The 23,862-nt window shown below is 41.0% G+C and overlaps 3 protein-coding genes across 3 annotated transcripts; 1 reads left to right on the top strand and 2 right to left on the bottom strand.

Moving 5' to 3' along the window:
• Positions 1-971: 971 nt before the first annotated feature.
• LOC119725082 (ficolin-3-like) lies at positions 972-2,525 on the bottom strand. Its single transcript, XM_038196444.1, has 2 exons — positions 1,889-2,525; positions 972-1,096 (listed from the first exon to the last, which is right to left on the bottom strand). Exons 1-2 carry the CDS (start codon positions 2,523-2,525, stop codon positions 972-974), a joined length of 762 nt encoding a protein of 253 aa, XP_038052372.1.
• A 3,462-nt stretch (positions 2,526-5,987) lies between these two features.
• Positions 5,988-9,087, bottom strand: LOC119725081 (ficolin-1-like). Its single transcript, XM_038196443.1, has 2 exons — positions 8,862-9,087; positions 5,988-6,723 (listed from the first exon to the last, which is right to left on the bottom strand). The coding sequence occupies exons 1-2, from the start codon at positions 9,085-9,087 to the stop codon at positions 6,086-6,088; spliced, it is 864 nt and encodes a 287-aa protein (XP_038052371.1). The 3' UTR covers positions 5,988-6,085.
• Positions 9,088-10,138: 1,051 nt separating this feature from the next.
• LOC119725080 (juvenile hormone acid O-methyltransferase-like) lies at positions 10,139-23,702 on the top strand. Its single transcript, XM_038196442.1, has 4 exons — positions 10,139-10,458; positions 13,959-14,269; positions 21,378-21,513; positions 23,668-23,702. The coding sequence occupies exons 1-4, from the start codon at positions 10,284-10,286 to the stop codon at positions 23,700-23,702; spliced, it is 657 nt and encodes a 218-aa protein (XP_038052370.1). The 5' UTR covers positions 10,139-10,283.
• Positions 23,703-23,862: the final 160 nt, after the last annotated feature.

The following is a 23,862-nucleotide window of genomic DNA, read 5'->3' as shown; positions in this document are numbered from 1 at the left end:
ATGATTGTTTTTCTTGGTTTTTATAGCATTTTCGAACCCAAAACCTCAAAAAAGTCAGTGTAACTATATTTGCTATATATTTTCAACCCCCCAATTCCATCCATTTCTGAAAATTACAGCAAAAGCAAATGATGTATATTCCCTTTAATCATTAAACATATATTTTTTTGGTTGAACGTTCATAATACTCTCGTACATAAGCATGCACAATACTACCAGTGAGTCAGTATTTTATTGTCCTAAATTCACAACACAACGCCCAGGTGCATTCTGCGCACCATCGCTCAGTACGCGCGACGCGCGCGCCAATCTCTTTTTAAGGTAGGGAGTTGTAGAGGGACAATCCATATTATAGTCAGAGTGGTGTTTGATGCAACATGAACTAGAGGGACAATCCATATTGTAGTCAGCGGGGTGTTTGATGCAACATGAAGCAAATTTGTTGAGCAAAATGGTTAGCAATGTCTAGTTTGGACTTGTTTTGATGTTTGGACGGAAACTATTTTTGTTTGACCAAAAAGGTATTTATGAATGGGAATGTATGTTCGGTCGGTATTAAACACTCTGTTTAAGACCGGTTGGAATCTGGAAGGGTGATAATTACCCGAGGCGAAGACCGGTTGGAGTCTGGATGGGGGATAATAAACCTCGGCTTCGCCTCGGGTAATTATCACCCTTCCAGACTCCAACCGGTCTTAAACAGAGTGTTATTATACCTCCCGAACACACACTTATTCCCTTACTAATAAACCCTGCGCTGAGCGCTCAAAAATATCTCGGTCTAAGTAAACAAACGGCTAAAGCCACATTCTGAAAAGCTCATAAAATTCCTCGGAGAACATTATTCTTTTGCTCAACTACACAAAGCTATTTAACGAAGTTGAAGTTAGTTTGTTTTAGCTAAAAATGTTGGTTTTTTTTGGATGAACTCGTCCACCCTTACCTCAAAACAGACAAATGAATAATAACCTTTATTCTAGTTCAGTTACGGCTGGTGTCGAACCTCCGTCCTTCAGAGTTCCAACTCGTCGGTTCTCCACCAGAGTGGTCTCCTTTTTGGCCACTATATTTGTTCTCTGTCGCTTTTTATAAGCCGCTTTTCATACGTCGAAAGTCTGTTGTTACATGAGTATTTCAAAGCAATAGTTGATTAGTAATTTCACTAATCAATCGTTAAAAAAAATGAATTCATTATACACCGCATTCAACTAATCATCAGAGTAAAGAGATTTTGCCAAAGCGATGTCCCGGCTTGTAGTTGAATTCCACCGATATATATTGCACAGCATTTTGGTATAACTGTCTTATTGAATCCGGTCGCTATTTGAGAGAATTCAGAGTGTTTTTGCTTTGACACTGAACAAATAAGTCCGATAAAAAAAAGTAGTCAGATTCATTAAGTTTCAGTCACATCTCCACCAATGTGTCTATAGCAGTAATCTGTTTTTCGAGTAATGCATGCTCAAGCAATTGAACTTTGGCATTAGTGGAAAAACGTTTGAATACCTGATACAATCTTGTTTGCTAAGTGCTTATCGTGATAATAAGCATACAAAATATGTTCAATTGCTGGTTGTTCGCATTTGCATTCATGTCACATCTTGACTAAAATTTAATGCCCTAAAAATATTCAAAGTGGTAACAACAGTGAATTCGGAGACACGCTTTACGCGTTTTTGTTTTAATTTGGTGTTGTTAATGAATGTGGATATATATCACGTCGTTTTAGGTTGACGGTCAAAGTGAAATAACGCGTTTAAGTAATCTCATATTGCTAATCGAGTCTTCATATCGCACTTTTTCAAGGAATAAAGTTCACCCCTCCATAAAACCCATGTTATGCCTCGCCTATCTCCATTCTGTTCCCATGATGAGTTAAAATACAAACCATTCAGGTTTGACTGAGAACACGCCACATACCACCAAGCTCCATGCACGTCCTCTGCGCAGTTAATGATCGATACCAAGTCATTGTCGTTGTCCCTCGTTGAAAATGGCCAATGATTGTGGAATGTCGGTGAGTCTCCAGCCGTACTGTCCGCATTGTACGAATCAAAACTCAGACTGTAATCATCTCCTAAGATCCGGAAATCTCCGTACTCGGCCCAGGCCGTGTTGCCATCCCAGTCCTCTAAATCGATTCGAAGGTCCCAAGATCCAGTAGAATTACTCAAGGTGCGCAAGTTGTCGTTGCCGAGCCAAAACTCACCAGCCAAGTCCCCAAAGCCCACGCGGTAGTCAGCCCAGCCGCGGTAGAAGTTGACACTGCCATCCTGACGCCTCTGAATGACAAGCCAGCCTCCACCGTCTGTCTCCATGTTGCAGTACACCCTTAGACCATCTGCGAATCCCGCAGGGAATATCGTATAGATACCGCTCATGCTGTAACCTGCCTTCAGTAAACTCTGGCAATCGCTGTAAGCCGCTACGGAGACCTCAGGTGTGCCTCCATGACCATCGAAGTACACGCTCCCGTAGTCTGCAACCAAATTGTTTGGCACATCGACTCCCGTAACATTGTTCATATCACACCTGCGATTGTTCTTGAAGTAATTGACTGATTTGCAAGCTTGCCAAGAGTGGCACCGGCTCACACAGCCGACAAGAGTACCAACTCTACCCGACCAAATTGTGGCATTTCTTAGTGCTCGATTTTCAGCAGCATTGAATTCCTGTGAGAGTGCATGACCACAAGAGGTACCTTGAGACGTGGGCAAGCTTAAAAAGAAAGTATAAAACCAAAGACAGGTGACAAGTACCTGTCTACGTGAGCGACTCAAAACCCGAACCTCCTCCATTTTGCCGTCAACGCAAAGTGATAGTTGGAATTCCAGCGAAACACGTAGCATATTTCCAAGTGAAGGTATCTCCATGGCATCAATCAATTGTTATTAGAACCTTGGTCGTGATATTGACAGCCACCAGTCTTCAACGCTCCTGGCTCGCTCGATTACTCCTCGTCTCCGAGCACGTTCCGAAACAAATAAACCTGATTCAAACCACCACACATATTGATCACGTTGAGACGTATACGAATACGTACAATGATGTATTGTCCCGATTCTGTTCATACCTCTAGCTGTAGCGATGGTTCTTATGATTTATCGACCAACTTTCATCTTTGATCAAGTAACCATAGCAACTGGTTAACAAATGATTACCTCAAAGGAAACGCTATTCTGCCGCACTCGTCCTCTCCAGTTACTCATGCACAGTTACATGCATTTTATGCTCCTACCAAAGACAGGTGACAAGTACCTGTCTACTTGAGCGACTCAAAACCCAAACCTCCTCCATTTTGACGTCAACGCAAAGTGATAGTTGGAATTTCAGCGAAACACGTAACATAATATTTCCAAGTGAAGGTATCTCCATGGCATAAATCAATGTTATTAGAACCTTGGTCGTAATATTGACAGCCACCGGTCTTCAACGCTCCTGGCTCGCTCGATTACTCCTCGTCTCCGGGCACGTTCCGAAACAATAAACTTGATTCAAACCACCAGACATAGTGTTGTGGCGTATACGAGTGAGTGCATTGATGTATTGTCCCGTTTGTGTTCGTACCTCTATGGAGATGGTTCTCATAATGTATCGATCAACTTGGATCTTTGAGCAAGTAACCATAGCAACGGGTTAACAAATGATTACCTCAAAAGAAAAGACTACTCTGCTGCACTCGTCCTCTCCCGTTACTCATGCACAGTTTACATACATTGTATGTTCCTACATTTACCTTTTATTTATTACATGTCTTTAACCAGAATACGATGTTTGCTACATTTTAATTTAAAAAGAGGCACTGCTCTTCATAAAGATGGCTGGAATATCTCATAAAAACATTCCGCCAATGAACTACAAACAACGCGTTTTGCTGTCATCTTCTGACGATTCTAAAGTCAGGTAGGCAAAGTTAGAAATCTAGCGCTCATTTAAAAAATAATGGCATTTGATGCAAGCACTATACTAATACAGAATTTACCAGCAATATTGTTACATTCAGTGCACTGAGTGAGTTTTTGCTATTTTACATTGCGAGAGTACTCTCATTTCGTCCCTGTTTTCACGAAGATCCACATTATGTGGATTTTTAAGAAAAAGCGTTTTCGAGATAATCGCAAAAGAAGTTTCTCCTACTTTAAAACTGCCAAAAATACTACTTTGCAACAACTTTGTGCAGTATTGAAACCATCATATAATTCTATGAGAGCTGAATTGTTACGTGATCACAGTGATTATAATTAATACAGTAGTTATTTTGTGAACATTATGAGTAAAGATATATGGCTCTTCGTGAAAACGAAAATTCAAGATTTCTACATTTTCGGTGACATTTTGGCCCTTTCGGTTCAACGTGCTTTTCCATAGGTTAGGCGCGAGTGTGTACGCACGCAAAGCTGAGAATGTAACAAAGATATAACGAAAATTTCAGTTGACATGCTTTTACGCCTTTCCGTACAATAGGTTTTGAACGTGTTCAAGGGGCAAAAATGTATGTGGCTCTTTGTGAAAACGCACAATGCAATTATCGAGATTACTGTCCCTTGCATCATTAATGTAATTTGGAAATTAACGATGTTTTGCTTACAGAAAATGTCAAAATGGTTAAGTACAATGTTTTAAATCCAAACAGCGAACAAATCGATATAAAAAAAGGTATTTGTTGACATATGTGGCTCTTCGTGAAAACGTAGACGACGGTTTTCAAAGAAAACAAATGCACATGTATTCGAGTAAACATTAGCTCCAAGCGCCTGAAACAGACGCTAGTGATTGAAACTCATTCAATCGAATAGATGGAGTTTCCTCTAGAGTTCGACTAGATTGGTTTATTTTGTCAGAGTTTTTTTCAATCTAAAATTTGAGTGATGTTTATTCTAAATCGTCTGGTCCCTTCATTCTTCGGAAATAATCGAGTAGCACGTGCGTATTGACACAGTCACGTTTTTAAGTTAAGGACATCTAATTCAGATGTATTAATATCTAAATTAAACAAAATTGAAACTTGGAAATCAATGTGAAAATCAATGTGATTTAAGATGAAAAGAAATATCACCGTCAAAACTTGAATGATTTTACTTAGTAAGAGTGAATTGTACTTGAATAGTTATAAGAAAGTATAAATCGTACGCGAAATTTACTATTGAAATACCGATGTATTCATCGTCAGAGCCCTATAAAGTCTTTGAAACTGAATTTACTGCAGTCGAACAGGTAGAGAGCAACTATCATTGCCTCTTTCCTGTTTAACCATACCTCATAAATATTCATCAGGCAGCTGCGATATTTCATTGGTCCATTCAACCATGTTTTTGATTTTGCAGTATTTGAAAAAAACTGAAATATTGACAAACAGAATAGAAAATTGTTATTGTGTCATTATTTTAATTATTTCATCCAGTTCTTCCTCGTTAGAAATTACAAAGCGAACACCACCGGTCGCCATTTTGATAGGCAGCGCCCACTGTGCTATGGGATCATTTTGGACTAGACTGGCACAAACAATTGGATGTCCTCACCGGTGATCTCCAGGGTACGCACATAAAGCCCTAGTCTGAGTATCACCCGTTATCCACGGAGCCAAATCCTGTATAACGTCTGACATCTCCTGACGTGCAAGTTTATTCAAGCCACGCACACGCCAATCGAAGTTGACTTGACTAAATCGTGACGTAATTTCATTCCCAAATCAGGACTAAATGGTTTGATTGGTCAATTCGAATGCAGTGCTTTGTAATACCATGGAGTGTTTAATAGCTCCATTGTAATACAACAACAACCGGCCCCATATCACGTAACATTATACAAAGCGCGTGACCACGGAATTCGCCGTGTTCTATTACACAGACTATAGCCCAGGCGTCGTTGGTAAAAGAAAACACAGTACTACACTGGAACAAAATCTAAGGTTGCGACCCAGGTGTGTGATAGTACCGGTACCTCCATAGTTTGTTTGCGCGTCACGCGCGCATGCGGAGAGGCGGGGAAATAGTAAAAACTTTCACACAGTTGAGTTGCTGGAATGGACAAATGAAATGCCAAGGCTGCACGATGAATATTCATGAGGTATATATAGTAATAATATTTAAGCAGCCTGTAAATAGTCCATACTACGTCGAATTTTCATGCCACATTTTTTCAGCGAGTAGGAATATCCTTTCCAAGAACTCCAAATGATGCCTTGAAAATTTATATGTGAAGGCGCATAAAAATAAATACCGTTCAGGTTTGAATCAGAACACCAAATGTACCACCAAGCTCCTTTCTCATCTTCTGCGCAGTTAAGATTATTATGAGAGTCATTGTCCTTGTCCTTTGTTGAAAACGGCTGGTGATTGTGGTTAGCCAATGAGTTTCTGGCCGTGCTGTTAGCATTGTACGAATCAAAACTCAGACGGTAATCTTGTCCAGAGATGATCCGGAAATTTCCGTACTCGGCCCAGGTTGTGTTACCATCCCAGTCCTCCAAATCGATTCGAAGATCCCAAGATCCAGAAGAATCACTCAAGGTGCGCAAGTTGTCGTTGCCGAGCCAAAACTCACCAGCCAAGTCCCCAAAGCCCACGCGGTAGTCAACCCATCCGCGGTAAAAGTCAACACTGCCATCCTGACGCCTCTGAATGACAAGCCAGCCTCCACCGTCGGTCTCCATGTCGCAGTACACCCTCAAACCATCTGCAAATCCCGCGGGGAATATCGTATAGATACCGCTCACGCTGTAACCTGCCTTTAGTTAACTCTGGCAATCGCTATTAGCTGCAACAGACAACTTAGATGTGTCTCCATTACCATCAAAGTACACCCTCGCGTAGTCTGCAACGAAGTTATTGGGAACATCGGTTCGTGTGGCATTATTCAGATCACATACTCCGCTGGGTTGATAGAAGTTGGCCGATTTGCACGCAGGCAACGAGTGACACTTGCTGACACAAGTGACACGACTACCAACCGAACCTGACCATATTGTGGCATTTCTCAGTGCTCGATTTTCAGCAGCAACGAACGTTTGTGACAATGGCTGCCGAGTGCAAGTGGTTTCTCCAGATACCTTCAGTATAGGCCTAAAACTGGTAAAAACGAAGAACACGATCGCCATACTCAAGGCAAGTCCTGCTTTAGAGGAGCCCTTCTGATAACGTGCTCCATCCATGGCGGCAGAGTTAGTTCTGGAAAGACCAGTCTCGAAACCAAGCCCGTTCTAATAGTTACTACACAGCGTAGCTTAGTGATCGATAATTAAGGGAAAAAACATTCTGCAGCAAATGGCAGCTGTAAGACTATTACTTATGACAATGCTTAAGCCAAATCTCTTTCTCGTGAAAGAAAAAAAAAACGCGTCTGCGTTGGAAAAACAGAACATTGTGTTCAGTGTCTTTGACAGATTAAAAGAAGCACACGATATATATTTGTTATCGGATCGCTATAAGTCGCTCTCAATCTGTGACAGAATTTCACCGACAGAAATAGCCCATTGTTAAATGACCCAATTATTGTTAATTGTCCAGCTATCGTTCTTTAGAATTCTTTACCGCAGCTTATGGATTAATAAATAATCACTTTCGTTGTCATGTAGATTTTGAAGATAGGAATTAGGAAACGTTCATGCATAGAAGCTGAACCAGGATAATTTGGAACAATGAATTTGGGTCAACCAGTACACAACAATTTGGTCTATCAGGGTGTTTTTGTAGCATATAACGATAATTGGCAGTAAGTCCACAGATTTTGTCGTCGAATATTCAGCGCACGATTCAAAAACGGTCAAAGGTTAACTCTTTAAGAGTTAACTTTGCTGGGAATTTAACATGCTGGGAATGGCAAATTATCTCAAATATATGTTATCAAATAAAATAACAAGCAGAGTGACCGTTTTAGCCAATTTTCGGCTAACTTTGAAAAAAAAAACGAGTTTGACAGACAATTTGACAAAATGGATTTTTTGGGCAGATTCCTGGCAGAATAACTTGACAGAAAAACAGCAAATTTTCCTAAAAAAATTGTACATTTGGTTGCAAAAGCTTCAATCTTTTTTTTCAAACAAACCCCTGCAAAATAGGGCAGGTTGCCTGGTCTGGGTGTTGAGGTTCACTGACGCAACTGCGTTGTGCCTGAAATTTACGCAATTTCATATTATCTTTATGTGGCTATAAATTGTTTATAAATTTGAACTTTTAATTCATTAAGGCAATATTACAACATCTGCATGTGATTCAAAGTATTTTAAGTGTATTTCGAGTAATTCGGTGGAATTTGGCAGATTTTTGACAAATCTGACAGATTTTTGAAGTGCATTTAGCACAATTTAGTCATGACCTTACGGTCACCCTGATAACAAGTCAGATCACAAATAAAAGCGGTGAACGTTGACACAAGAGCGGCTTCGTCACGGTTTCTTCGAAAAGCTTTCACTCGACCTGAACTTGGATGGCTGGGTGATAAACTTGCGACTGATTCCAAATGTGATTAAACTCTTAAGTTCACGTAAGAACATGTACAATGTATACCGAACAATAGAGATCATTTAAAATGGTGCAGGTACGGGATACGTTTGAGGCTCAGAAAAACTTGCTGATTATATGTTATTTTCCATGTGATTAATCCAACAGACCCAAATATCATTCGAATTGTCATTGTCGCTGTACACGAAGTTAATTCTTGAAGTTAACACTCCGCAATTTATGTACCAAAAAAAAAAAAAGCGCAGACGGTATTTCTTCCAAGAGACTTGAAAAACTCCATACTTGGTCTAGGCTGTAACTTCAAGTTTGCCTTACTGCTTAATGCTTACTGGTCCCGTAACCCACCGGGGTCTTAGGGGCGCTGCATGGATGAGCGTTGGTTTAACTGGTTCCACATCTGACGGTCGTGAGCAAGGGCCTGTGTTGTGGCACAACTTTCACTGGTCCATTCGGCGATGTTGTCTATCCACTTTTTACTCTGTCTGCCCCGTCTCCTCCTTCCCTGCACTGTACCTTGGAGGATGGTCTTTGACAATCCGCTTGCTCTCGTTACATGTCCGTACCACCTCAGTTTCCTTTTCTTCACCGTGGTCAGTAGATCTTCATACCGGCTGACATGTTGTCTCATCATACAAATCCAAGCACTGGATTGCTGTGAAAGTGTACGACCACAATACAATCCTTGACACACGGACAGATTGGACAATTCTTACCACACTTACAACTTAACCTAGTAGTTGTCTCACAGAGAGACTGAAATCCCGTACCTTAATTTTGCTGTCTCACGTTAACTGCGTGGGCGCGCGAGGTCTGGATGTCATAGCATTGACGTATTTGCAAAAAGTGGTTTCTACTGCAACAAAAAAAATCATGTTAGTAATTCGAGCTTCAGTTTTTATTTAGCGCACAGTTACAAAAGCAAACCCAGTGGGTCATTTACAACAGTTGCCGGTAACCCACAGATCCTGCGTTCACCTTACTAAGAACATAATTTTCCTGCATTCTAACTAAGGCAATTTGAAAATAAATGTTTTCCCCATTCTACACAACATTTGTCTCAGGCTGGACGGGGGGGGGGGGGGGGGGGGGGGCAACTCCGCCACTGCGTAGAGTGATCCCCTCCCCAACCTCGTCCCGAGTGCTCACTTTATTTCCAACCTCGATTCCAATAGTAAGCCTTAGATAGGAAACTTTCTTCCTGTATTCTGATTCTATGCCGCAATTGGCCAGAAATGGATTTATATCGTGTACTTTGTTTGTTATTCACAAAGTGCCGTACGTGTTTTCGCGATCATTTGTCCACGCCTTCTCAAAAACATTCATTTCCTTCCTCATTTGTTAATATTAATATGACTGTCACATATGATACTGCAAGTTGCTTTGTTGAGATCGTAACAGTTAAATTAAAATAAAAGCGTGTTTTCGTAACTCACGCCATGCTCGCGCTGCGACGAATTGCTTCTTTTTTTTTACCCCAGACACTGCATAAAAAAAGCAAACGCAAATGTAACGCACCAACATCTTGCACATGCAAACGTCAATACCAGGTTGAGCGAGCAGGTAGTGGTGGGCGCGTACTGCTCGACACCCTCCCCCGCAATTTAGAGTCTGGCGTTACCAATGTATGATGATAGCGAATTGTTCATGTCACAGTTCAAGGTCGTATGCCGTCATTGATGAACATGAATCATGCAAAACGCGTCTGATACCCGACAGTTCAGTGCGTGAATGAAGTCATTCGGGGTTGTTCAGACACAGTCATAGTTCCTAAAGATTATCATCACTTTCATAGTCTGTTTCGACCTGTGAAAATCAGCATCTCTCATGAATTTCTCAGCAAGTAACGACTACTGCGGGGATGGCAGATTCGTCCAACATTCCGTCATCATGCAACACATTGACAAACTGGAGTTGAGACCAGAAGACACGGTACTGGACGTGGGGTGCGGTACTGGGGAAGAAACCAAGTCAATGGCAGGGAAAGTCAAGAGTGTAACAGGTTCCAATCCTCGGCTTCTGCATCGCCAGCTGCTCCATGGATGAGGTGTTGACGCACCTATTTTTCGTAGGTGGAATTTTGTGTTTGTTTGTTTTCTCGAGAAACTATGCGAGCAGCTATATAGCCCATAAAGCCTCCTATGATATGCACGAAATGCCGACTTTTTAGACACCCCCTTCCCGTACGTATGGCATACGCAGTGTCCCCCCTCCCCCATTCCATATGTTGGGGCAAAAAGATAGATGTCCGGTACATACACTGTATGTTTTCGGTGTGGCCATCTGTTCTCATTATTAAAAACCAAAGAAATGATGTTACAATGATAACTCAAGCTTACTCAAATAACCATATTTTCTTTTGATTATTTAAAAATTCTTATTTCCATGTAGGCCTTGTGAATGCTCAAAGGATTATGCTAAAAAGATTTGCCTTTGAGAAATGTCTTGCTTAAGACTGATAGCATCCAGTCAGTTTGCTTAAATCACATATCTATAAAATAAACTATAGTCTATAATTTTTATTTAGTACGACTTAAGACTGAAAATATCCAGTCAGTTTGCTCAAATCACATACAATGACTTCCCAGCAGAGAAGCAATAACCACAAATTAATTATGGGATCATTGACGTCAATACATTAATATGTATCGTTGATCGTTCCACGATCTGACCTATCTCAGTTTTTGCCATTTCGAGAAAAACGCAATTGAAGTTGGGCCTATTTTGCATCCACTCTTTCACCCAGAACACTATTTTTTGTTGACTCAGTTTTTATATAACATAAAGTTGGATAGTTGAATTATGATTTTAAATTGCTTCTAAGGCAAAAACTCATCACTACCAGGTGGAAAATAGGCGCCAAATCCATGTCACTTCGTGAACATTTCGTTTTCATATTTCATGCGCACGAACGGCGACCTATCAAGATAGGTCACTTCGTGAAAATTTAATTTTCATTCGATCTTGCGTGCGAACGGCGACCTATCCCAGTCAGTCCGCAGCGCACTGAAAAGCTGCTCATTTTACGTGCGCTCGAGAAACTATGCGAGCAGCTATATAGCCCATAAAGCCTCCTATGATATGCACGAAATGCCGACTTTTTAGACACCCCCTTCCCGTACGTATGGCATACGCAGTGTCCCCCCCCCCCCTTCCCCATTCCATATGTTGGGGCAAAAAGATAGATGTCCGGTACATACACTGTATGTTTTCGGTGTGGCTGTTTTTGCACAGTATAATGTACGTGTATACGTGTACATGTATAGTTCCTGTACATGTACATTTTGTTGTACACCACACAGCATTACAAATGCTTAGTACACTTGCTGACTATAATATTGTTGAAAGAGTCTTTTATTTGTAAACGTCGCGGTTTCCACATTTTTTTCTTCAGCAGTGATCGTCAATGGATCACAATTATTCAGTAGTTTAAGGGAAAATTATGTTTATTCATGAGAAAAGAACAACGTTTTTTTTTTATGTTTTTTTTTTTATTTTTTTTTAATAAACCAGTATATGTAGCTTGCTAGTATAACTTATAAGTTTGGACCCCATAAGACAAAGGCCAATTAGGTCATTAGGATTAAAACAATATGATTTTATTGATTGATTGATTTTTTATTTTTTTTACCAAACCAGTATACATGTGCAAATGTAACCACTCACTAAAATATTCGGGGGCCTGTACACTGTTTATACATGATTTTTTGTATAATCAATGTGGCTTCTCCACCTTTTTTTCTTTGACAGTCATATTTTTAATTGAAACAACAGAAAACAAATACATGTACGTGTACATGTATTACTAAAACTTGAGACTTGCACCGTAGTACATGTACATGTACATGTTTATGCAGCTCTGTGAGTTGTTCTTAAGATTTGGAGTCACTTTCGGACCCCATAGGCCATCTGTTCTCATTATTAAAAACCAAAGAAATGATGTTACAATGATAACTCAAGCTTACTCAAATAACCATATTTTCTTTTGATTATTTAAAAATTCTTATTTCCATGTAGGCCTTGTGAATGCTCAAAGGATTATGCTAAAAAGATTTGCCTTTGAGCAATGTCTTGCTTAAGACTGATAATATCCAGTCAGTTTGCTTAAATCACATATCTATAAAATAAACTATAGTCTATAATTTTTATTTAGTACGACTTAAGACTGAAAATATCCAATCAGTTTGCTCAAATCACATACAATGACTTCCCAGCAGAGAAGCAATAACCACAAATTAATTATGGGATCATTGACGTCAATACATTAATATGTATCGTTGATCGTTCCACGATCTGACCTATCTCAGTTTTTGCCATTTCGAGAAAAACGCAATTGAAGTTGGGCCTATTTTGCATCCACTCTTTCACCCAGAACACTAATTTTTGTTGACTCAGTTTTTATATAAAATAAAGTTGGATAGTTGAATTATGATTTTAAATTGTTTCTAAGGCAAAAACTCATCACTACCAGGTGAAAAATAGGCGCCAAATCCATGTCACTTCGTGAACATTTCGTTTTCATATTTCATGCGCACGAACGGCGACCTATCAAGATAGGTCACTTCGTGAAAATTTAATTTTCATTCGATCATGCGTGCGAACGGCGACCTATCCCAGTCAGTCCGCAGCGCACTGAAAAGCTGCTCATTTTACGTGCGCTGTATGCATGGCATTCCGGTGCGTGACCTCGTTTTGAATACTTAATGAGCTGTCGACGACGCATGGAATTTGGTCCGAAATATCTATTTTATTTGTCAACTATCAATATTATGTAAATTTTCTTTTAGATAGAGAACCATTCTGTTATATTATCAAATCAGATTGGAAATTACGTGAAATTTAGAGGGAGAAATTTAATTGTAGTTTTTAAATACGGCGTGTCCTGTGTCACTATTCTATCCTCCAGCTTAACTACGCTCAAAAACGATCATTCCACAGGAGCTCGCACGTTCAACAGCAGTTTGAAATTACGCAACCAAAAACTGCTAATATACCATCATATCAAGCAGAGTGCCTTAACCCTAAAGGGGCCGGGTTATTTTGACCATCTCTCAGCCGGGGGGGGGGCGGATTCGGCCCCCCCCCCTAAGATCTCGGCCATCGAGTGACGAAAAATTTTGAAACTCTATACATGCATAGAGCAACTCTTCCTTGACATACCCAAGAAATTTCATGACTATAGGTCAAAGGGTTTTGGAGTTATGGCTAATTAATTATTCATATGTACGAATGGCAATTCTGCTCTGTGTACACGACGTATATGCGAAAATCCAGTTTTCACGGCGCGTAGCGCCGGACATTTTTTCGCTACGCGGCAACCCGTGATCCGATTTTTACGTTTTTGGTATCAAAAGATGCGCAAAGCTCGAGGCTAAAAAGTCATAACAGCTCGGGTCGCGAAAAAAAATTTTTTAGAGGCTATCACGGAAAATGTTGAGGGGGGGGGCGGATTCCGCCCCCCCCCGGCCCTTTTAGGGTTAACTCTGTTCCCCTTCCCTTTAGGCGTTGACGCTTCAGAGGAAATGGTAGCGGTGGCCGTTAAGACCAACTCGGCACCAAACGTAGCATACAGTCAATGCGACGCCCGAGCCGTGGGAGACAACCCGGACTGGCGAGAGGGATTCGACAAAGCTGTCTGTTTCTTCGTTCTTCACTGGTTTCCCGAGCAGACCCAAGCGCTCCGTAGCATCTCGGCGTGTCTGAAGCTGGGCGGGCAGACACTTTTTATCTTCGAGAACCACGATGACCTCTTCATTTTAACCCAAGCGACTTCCTTCTTGAAAAGTCACGAGAAGTGGGGTGCTTTTGTCCAGGTACATGTATAATTAAACAGTTATCCTTCCGAATTGATTTGGATCAAGCTTTTTGGGGATTAGTTTTGTTGTTTGGTTTGTACGGTGGCCCACAACTGTCACGGCAAAAGCAAAAGCGCCACGGCAAGCGCAAAAGCCCCACGGCAAGCGCAAAAGCGCCACGGCAAGCGCAAAAGCGCCACGGCGAAAGCAAAAGCGCCCTGGCGAAAGCACCACGGGTTTCATTGGGAAGGGGCGTAATCATACATGCCGCTACTACATCAACAAATAAAATGGGAAGGAAAATGGCCGCCACCAGGAATTCTTAGTAATCACAGAATTTAATTCTTTGAGAAGTGATTTTATGGCTGAGAAAATAGCAAGGCCAAGGAAAACCGGTCAGTGCAATCAACTTTCAGGAAATAAATCGACGATATTAATTTGTTGTAGGATACTTCCAAGATTATTCCAAGAGAGTTGCTGCCGTGAATCAGAGTTTATAAAGGAGTGGGACTCACTATCAGCACCATCAGGGCCGTTCCTCATTTCTTTACATTTCGTGGGATGCAAAACAATTACGAGGACGGGAGGCTCTGTGAGCTGATGCATTTTTTTGAAGATTTTTTTTTTCCTTCCGACTAGCATGCAGAGAAGAGTTCCATTAATTTGAGACTTAGTTCACCCATGGGCGTCGCGAGGGGGGGGGGGGGGGGCAAGGGGGGCGCTTCCCCTCCCCTGGAAAAGCACTCCCCAAAAAAGGAAGAAAAAAAAAAGATAAAAAAAGACAAGAAAAATAGGCGCGAAGTCATAGTTTTGTAAATGTAATGAGTTGGGGGGGGGGGGTTGGCAAAATGTCCCTGCCCCCGTCTAAAACTGAGAAATCGAGAATGTGTTCAGAAATACAAGAATATTTTGGGGAAAATATGTTTTGCCTCCCTCTAGAAAAAATCCTGGCGACGCCCATGAGTTCACCGGTGGGTATACCAGTGTAGGCACACAATTGAGCTGCCCAGAGTTTGGATATAGAATAAGAAAGAAAGAAATTAACTTAGAACCTAGAACTCATTTGCCCACCCACCCCCGGCTCAAGAAACCAAGAAGCCGAACAAGACCTCATGATGCTTAGCGATAGCGATGATGAGTTGCCTTGTGGACAGTCTTCCACATCATCGCAGAATCAGCCGGCAGGGCAGAAAGAGGGCTTGTTTCCGGCATCAAATAGTTCTGTATTCACTCGAAACAAAGCAAACGGCTCTTTTCAGAGCCACCAAATTTTCATAGAAGAGCTTAGAACTGTGCATCTGAATGATAACATTTCTCCTTTGTTTAGTGTCTCTCTCCTACCCCCCCCCCTTTTCTAAAGTTAATTTCTTTCTTTCTTATTCTATATCCAAAGTCTTTGCCTGTGTTACGTTCCTTACATGAAATCCACAGCCTAACCTCCTCTGTCGAAAGCGTTGCGACTGTCTAATAGAACGATCCATTTCTCGATTTATGAGTTCTCTTCAACTAAGTCGTGTTTATTGGGAAGGGGCGTAATCATACATGCCGCCCCTACATCTAAAATTAAATGGAAAGGAGTATGGCCGCCACCATGAATTCTTTTAATCACAGACTTTAATTCTTTAAGAAGTGTTTTAATGACTGAGAAAATAGCCAGGAAAACCGGTCAGTGCAAGGAACGTTCAGGGAAGTGTTTTGAAATTCCCGCTCTCTGGGAATTTCTAACCTAATGGGCCCGCGGGCGAGTTACGTGTTGACAAGCCTTACCCACCCATTACCGCAGCCCTGCATGAGAGCCTTAATTGACTTCCTAGATGTGTATGATATACTGAAAAAGAAAAAAAACTTAACTCATGCACTCTGGGCAGCTCACTTGTGTGCCTACACTGGTATACACACCGGTGAACTAAGGCTCAAATTAACGGAACTCTTCTCTGCATGCTAGTCGGAAGGGGAAAAAAAAACTCTTCAAAAAAATGCAACAGCTCACAGAGCCTCCCGTCCTCGTAATTGTTTGCATCCCAGGAAATGTAAAGAAATGAGGAACGGCCCCGATGGTGCTGATAGCGAGTCCCACTTTCCCTCTCCTTTATAAACTCTGATTCACGGCAGCAACTCTCTTGGAATATTCTTGGAACTATCCTACAACAAATTAATATCGACTATTTATTCCCTGAACGTTGCTTCACTGACCGATTTTTCTTGCTATTTTCTCAGCCATAAAATCACTTCTTAAAGAATTAAAGTCTGTGATTAATAAGAATAGTCAGGTGGCATATGGTTGGAATCGTGACCGACTGGTCCAAAGCACCAAACTTGGCAGATAGATTCTTATAGACCTAGAGAAGATATTTAGAAGGGGTGACACCTGAAATTCTTTTGGGAAGGGTGCCTAATTTGCATAAATCGTTAATCCCTGCAGTGTAATATATGTTTTCCCATATTTGGGTATATTTTTATTGTTTTATTTTTTTGAAAAGTGTATTTTGGTGATTCTACTTGCATATTCTTACTTCAATAACATTTTGTAAAGCATGTAAGTGACTGAATAATTATGAGGACATAGTAACGATCCAAAATGGCTACTATTTTACCCTAAAGTTACGCGCATTTACCTTTTCCTCAGATATCATCAACTAGTCTCGCCAAACGTGGGTAGTGGTGAGCTTCAAATTCACAAAGGTACTTACTGACATAGTTAACCTAACAAAAATAAGTGGGAAATCATGTGAAAATTGATATCATCTTGATGTTTGGCCCAAAAGACCAACTTAAAGGGGAGAAAATGTGGTGTCCGTAAATTGGGCTACTACGGGAAGGGTAACGTGGGGACTTGAACAAGTTCAACAAAATCCCCCCAAATAAGAGATTATTGTTGTTTACAATAATGTTGTCTACGCCAAAACGTTTTCTCAACAATAATTTTGGGAATTTCCTTGAACTTGTTCCAGAGTTCCATGTTAGGCAACCCTTCACCTTACGTGTTAGCCCAATTTATGGACACCTCGTTTTTTCCCCACTTTTTGTTTTCTGGGCTAAATATCACAATGTTCTCATTGTTCACATGATTTTGCATAAGGTTTCAATAGGGTAACTGTACCAGTAAGCTACTTGGTGAATTTGAAGTTCATCAATGCTGATGTTTGGCAAGACTAATTGATGATATCTGGGGACAAGGTAACTGCGCGCAATTTAGGGCATAATAGTAGCCATTTTGGATCGTTACTATTTCCTCATAATTATTCAGTCACTTATATGCTTTGGAAAATGTTATTTAAGTAAAGATATGTAAGTAGAATCCCCAAAATACACTTTTCAAAAAAATAAAAAAATTAAAATATACCCAAATATGGGAATAAATATATTACACGGCAGGGATTAACGATTTATGCAAATTAGGCACCCTTCCCAAAAGAATTTCGGGTGTCACCCCTTCTAAATATCTTCTCTAGGTCTATAAGAATCTATCTGCCAAGTTTGGTGCTTTGGACCAGTCGGTCACGATCTTGACGAAAATTAGATCTAAGCCACCTGACTAGAATTCATGGTGGCGACCATGCCATTCTCCTTCCCATTTTATTTTTTGATGTAGTAGCGGCATGTATGATTACGCCCCTTCCCAATAAACCCGTGGCGCTTTTGCTTTCGCCGTGTCGCTTGTGCGCTTGCCGTGGCGCTTTTGCTTTTGCCGTTACCGCGGCGCTTTTGCGCTTGCCGTGGCGGTTTTGCTTTTGCCGCGGCGCTTTTGCGCTTGCCGCGGCGCTTTTGCTTTTGCCGTGACAGTTGTGAGCCACCGTGGATTTGCGTATAGATCGAGATGCATTCATAATCTGGGTTGAATCTTAGACCGATAAAAATTGTTAAAAATACAGCGTTGCTGATTTCGTCTTAACGTAGGGGACAAACAGCATAGAAACAAGTACCAAGTGGTAGAACGCCACGGCGGTCGGGTCATGAAGACGACTTACGGCACCGTCCGCGCTTGTCCCTCTTTGCCCCCCCCCGTATCCGCCCTTGCAACCAACCAACCCACCAGCCACCCACCAACCAACATAAGCAGCTCAAGCCCACGGCGTGTTTCACACCGCCGTGAGAAAAATTGAAAAGCGGATGTTAGTGTTCGCTCTAATACCCCTGCCCTTGCAAACATCAGACGCTGGGATACTCTAATGAATTCACGCTCTGATTGGTTGGTTTTGCGTGACCTGTGTGCTGCGCGTCATCACGGTCATGACTCTACAAGGTTTCAAACGGTTGTTAAGACCGAGTCACTACTCTTTTATTCAAATTTAGAGATGTGTTGTTTTTTTTGTAAAGCGTAATAACGTAAGAAATTCTGTAAAACGTATCTGTGTAGTAAATTTACAATTCCCGTCAGGCTCCGTTTCGAATCACAAACGGTCGGGTTGCATTATACGATGCTCATAATTTTGTCCACATGGTCCGCTGTGAAACAGTAAATCACATCCGGTATGGAATGCGCGCATTTCTATGAGAAAATTTCCGATAGCATTTGCGCACATTGTCTAACTGCGGACTTGAACATCTGCAGACAAATGCTTTATACATAGGTCATGTGTCACTTCATTCGCAAGATTCTGTGAAGCTCATCAATCAGCAAAACCCAGTGTCCTGTTTGCAGGGCGAGGGGGGGGGGGGCGGTACTTACGAAATGTAAGTGGTGGCCCAACGTGACTAATGGGGGCGCAATTACCCAACATGTAAGTTTACAGTCAATTAACAAGCTGACAGGTATATAGTCCGGTTAATTTAAAATAAAACAGGAGCTGACCTAGAAGAAATTGCAGTAACATGTATTTTAATGCTATATCACGCTAAGGAATTTCATCATGGAGTGGAGAAGTGTTTTTGTTCATTTTTTCTCTAATACTTTTTCATCATACCTAAACAGTCGTATGGAGAGCGTCATGTTTTCGTTTGCGTCCGTTACTGGTCAGAATATCCGTTTACATCACGTATGAGACTTCGCGAGACACGTCTGATCACAGCATACGACTTTTATATGTCAATCAATTATTAAAATATATGGTATTGCTTCCGCACAATACTATAGGATATTTTCTTGAAAAAAAAAAAATAAGGAAATTTGAGATTTTTTTACTGCCTGAATTATGTATTGGTTAAAATATATCACTTTGCGCTCAATAAACCATTTGTTTCATGGAATAACTTTACATAAACAATTCTACTGGATAAAAGGGCGGGAAACCATTTGAAGTTAAATTTCAGGTGTCTACCGCATTAGGCCGGAGTCTAATTTTAAATTATTAGGGAAAATATCCGAAATCCGAGATTCGTGTAATCCTTTTGTGATGCGTTTAGGTCATCGGCATAACTTATAAATAAGATATAAATTGTCCAAAAAAATGAAGGTCTACTCGAAAAACTTTATGAAGACAAATTAACGGGATTAAAATCTGGAATGAAATTTTAGCTGAATTCTGAGCTTTAGAGAAAATAAATTAGGCAGCGTGACAAGTGTATTATTTCTATATGTAATAAACGTGACCCAGATCAAAGTCTTAGGCAGAGGATAGGCCTGGGTGGACCATGCCAATCGTCTTTTGAATAGTAATAACAAACCGAGGTCTGTTTCATTCCGAAAGAATCATTTCGTCGGGACCCAAGCAGTGTTGTAGGTCTTGAGACCGGCCTTGGTCTCGACCCGGTCTCGAGACCACTTTTTGCTGGTCTCGATCTCGGTCTCGGGAGCTGTGGTCTCGGTCTCGGTCTCGGGAGCTGTGGTCTCGGTCTTGGTCTCAGTCTCGGTCCCTCATTTTGAAGTATTCCTCCAAAGTTAAAATCCCGGTCAGAAAAAAAATAAAAATCCATATCTGGCTACCACCTTTTGGGTCTACAATGTACAAGTCCATATTCCATTACGGAAATTTTGAAAAAATTATTCAACATTTTCTAGCTTATTTTTTTTAAATCAAGTACACAAGTCATGGTAGAGCTAGAAGTTAAGTGCTATATTTATTTTAGAAAAAATGTAGCCCAATGTCAAATTATTAAACTTGCATCTTTAAATATCCGTTAGAAGTCCTAGCTGAAACCAAGGAGTGACTGTGGAGTTCAGGATCCGAGTTCCTATAACAGATGAAACATCTGCCTTTAACTTTTTACTTTTGTCAAGATTGGGTGCAGACAACATAGCACAGCCCATATTTCTTAAGTGTAACTACTTTTTGCTCAAGTAAGGTGTCATGTATCAATTTGTCAACACTGCCACTGGTCAAAATTTTGTCTGTTATCATCGTGAATAGAAAGGTTACAACTTACAACTATAATTATGTGTCTTGTTTTTTATTTAGATTATTGTTATTTATTATCAGCGGTCTCGGTCTCGGTCTCGGTCTCGGACCATTTCGGTCTCGGTCTCGGTCCGCCTTGAAGGGGCTGGTCTCGGTCTTGGTCTCGGTCTCGAAACTTCAGGTCTCGGTCTTGGTTTCGGTCTCGGACTATCCGGTCTCGACTACAACACTGGACTCAAGTATGCTTTTCTGGAGTAGTGCATTTCACTCTTGACCAGCGGCGGCGGAACACTTTTCAAACTGCAAAAACCTTTAACACTGATAGTATCTATACCAGACCATGGGTATAAAACGTTTACACCCCTGGTCCTATATAGATACCACCATTGTTGAATTTACACCACAGTTTTTGCAGTGTAGTGCCCTGTATAAAATGAAGACTTGAATCACTCGTCTGCTGCACTTGCATGAGGTCATGCATCCTAAGCATTAGCATATATAGACATGTAAATCGAAGTAAGTCACCAGACGAATTGTTTGAGGACAAAATGTCCCAAATTGTAATCTTAAAAAAATGATTAAAAAAACACTCTTCCATTCCATAGAATGAGATTTTTCACATGGTGTTAGTGTATTTTGTTAAAGTCGTTTGACGCTTGAATGGTTTCTATTGCAATTTGTTCAAGGTCTTAACTTACATTGACCGGACTAGTGTTAAAAATGCGTGGAAAGACCTTATTTAAAGCCTCAATCAATGATGTTAACTAAAGAGGTGTAAAACTCACATGCCGGCCTTTTTGACACAGACAGAACGGTAACAGAGGTGTATTGCCTTGGCTTTTGTCTTTCAGGACTACAAGTCATCACTGCACTTTTGGGACCTATCGGTCCAAGAAACGCAGAAAGTCTTCAAAGCGTGTGGCTGGGCCGAGGCTAAGTGTGAAGTGAGGAGACACGAACTGGTCCTGTCTGAAATTCAGTTAAAATGTAAGCTTTTGCAAACACAATGGATTGCTTTCGAACCACACGTATGATTAAAAGAGTGCAATCAACAATTTCGTTTAATACTAGTACCAGAGAAGTGAACGAAATCGAAGAGGCTATAGCAGTATCAACGATATCAACCGAGGACGTTTTAGCCCAGACTTTATCAATCAAAAGGGCCTTATTTTTGTCTCGCCTGAACTTTGTTCAGGAAAGAGACTATGCAATCACGTTGTCTGTCCGTGTGTATGTGCGTGTGTAAACACCGGCAATCGTGGACGTAGGACAAAAGAATTGGGCGCAAACAATACTTCCACGATTGACCGAACGTCCACGATCTCAAATCGTCGATTTACACCATAAACAAACGTGTGGGTGGGTGGGTACGTGTTCATCTTTTTAAACCGTGGACGAAAAATACCAGAGAACAAAAGAGAACAATATCGTCCACGATTCCCAGCATACGTCCGCGATTGGAGTCGTGTACAAAACCTATGGGAGTCTTCTTTTTTAAACACTGTATACTCAGTGAAAGTTGGGAAAAAAACGTCGGTGAAGGGCAAAACCAAATTTGATTTATATCACCCCGACGCCAAAATTCCATCTTATAATAGTTTATGCGGTATCCGCTGCTATGTACATCAGATTCGAACCGGCCAACCGATCCCGTTAGCTCGGTGGTCGAGTGGTAAGACATCTGCACTAGAAAGCAGGAGGTCGTGGGTTCGAGTCCCAACCGAGTGATTTTTTCCAACTTTCACTCGGGAGGTAACACACTGAGTATACAGTGTTTAAAAAACGTCGGTGAAGGGCAAAACCAAATTTGATTTATATCACCCCGACGCAAAAATTCCATCTTGTAATAGTTTATGCGGTACCCGCTACTATGTACATCAGATTCGAACCAGCCAACCGATCCTGTTAGCTCGGTGGTCGAGTGGTAAGACATCTGCACTAGAAAGCAGGAGGTCGTGGGTTCGAGTCCCACCCGAGTGATTTTTTCCAACTTTCACTCGGGAGGTAACACACTGAGTATACAGTGTTTAAAAAACGTCGGTGAAGTGCAAAACCAAATTTGATTTATATCACCCCGACGCAAAAATTCCATCTTATAATAGCATTGTTGTTAGTTACTCAACTAGTTACAATACATTAAAGCATATTAAAGAACGGTTGTCGTCGAGCTACCACACAATAGCCTAGTGGATAGCGAGATGAGCTATGGATACAAAGATCCCTGGTTCGAATCCACGTCGTCGCTGCTCATTTTCATCAGCTATTTTTCTTCTCCAAATTTATCACTGAGATAATTTTAAATTAAGGGGAAAATAGAACGAGAACCTAAGTCTTGCAATGATTCAAAGGAAAAACTGAATTATTCATGACATTGCCCCTAACCCTCCTAGGAAAATAAATTATATGGCTGGGATACTCTGATGAATTCGCGCTCTGATTGGTTGGATTTTGCGTGACCTGTGACCTGCGCGTCAACACGGTCATGACTCTGCAAGGTTTGAAACGGCTGTTAAGACTGATTCATTACTCTTTTATTCCAGTTGAGAGATCTATTTCCCGTTGAAAAAGCGTAATAATGTAGACAATTCTGTAAAACTTATCGGAGTTGTAAATTTACAATTCCCGTCACTTGCTCAGGCTCCGTTTCGAATCACGAACGGTCGGATTGCATTGTGCGACGCTCAAAATTTTGTCCACACGGTCCGCAATGAAACAGCCTTACATCCGGTATGGAATGTGCGCATTTCTATGGGAATGTTTTCGGATAGCATTTGCACCCATGGGCTAACTGCGGCCTTAAACAGCTGACCCAGATGCTTTAAACAAAGGTCATGGGCCACTTCCTTCGCAAGATTCTGTGAAGCTCATCAGCGTATCCCAGCGTTCTGTTTGTAACCATCAACCTCGATCCCATGGTGTCGATGCATTCACCATCTTATCTGAAATACCTTTGCCCTCAGTCAGTGTCACTACATTGTATAATTCAAATCTTTAAGGCCAAATAAAAAAACAAACATGTTTATCGTCCTCGCCCACTTCCTTTTTGGAGGCCGCCTCCTTTTTTTCTTCTTTTTTTTTAAACGAAAAATGATAAATTTTAAACAGTGCCATCATTTTGGTCTCTTTGTCTGTTGCATCTAGCTGGTATGTCATTTCCCGAATCCAAGGACGTTTAACATGTTTTTTTTAAATTTGGCTAACCCCGGTGAACCTCTAAATATCGTGTCTAATTAATGGATGTCATGACTGCAAGGAATACTTTTCGGACTCTTTATCGATGAATCGACGAAGAGTTAAGTGTCAGTATAGCTAGGCCTATAAATAATGCATCCGGTT

This window comes from Patiria miniata, unplaced genomic scaffold (assembly GCF_015706575.1).
Source record: "Patiria miniata isolate m_02_andy unplaced genomic scaffold, ASM1570657v1 HiC_scaffold_18, whole genome shotgun sequence".
NCBI lineage: Eukaryota > Metazoa > Echinodermata > Asteroidea > Valvatida > Asterinidae > Patiria > Patiria miniata.
Note: the sequence above shows the minus strand (reverse complement) of the source record. Positions and strands in the feature narration are given on the sequence as shown.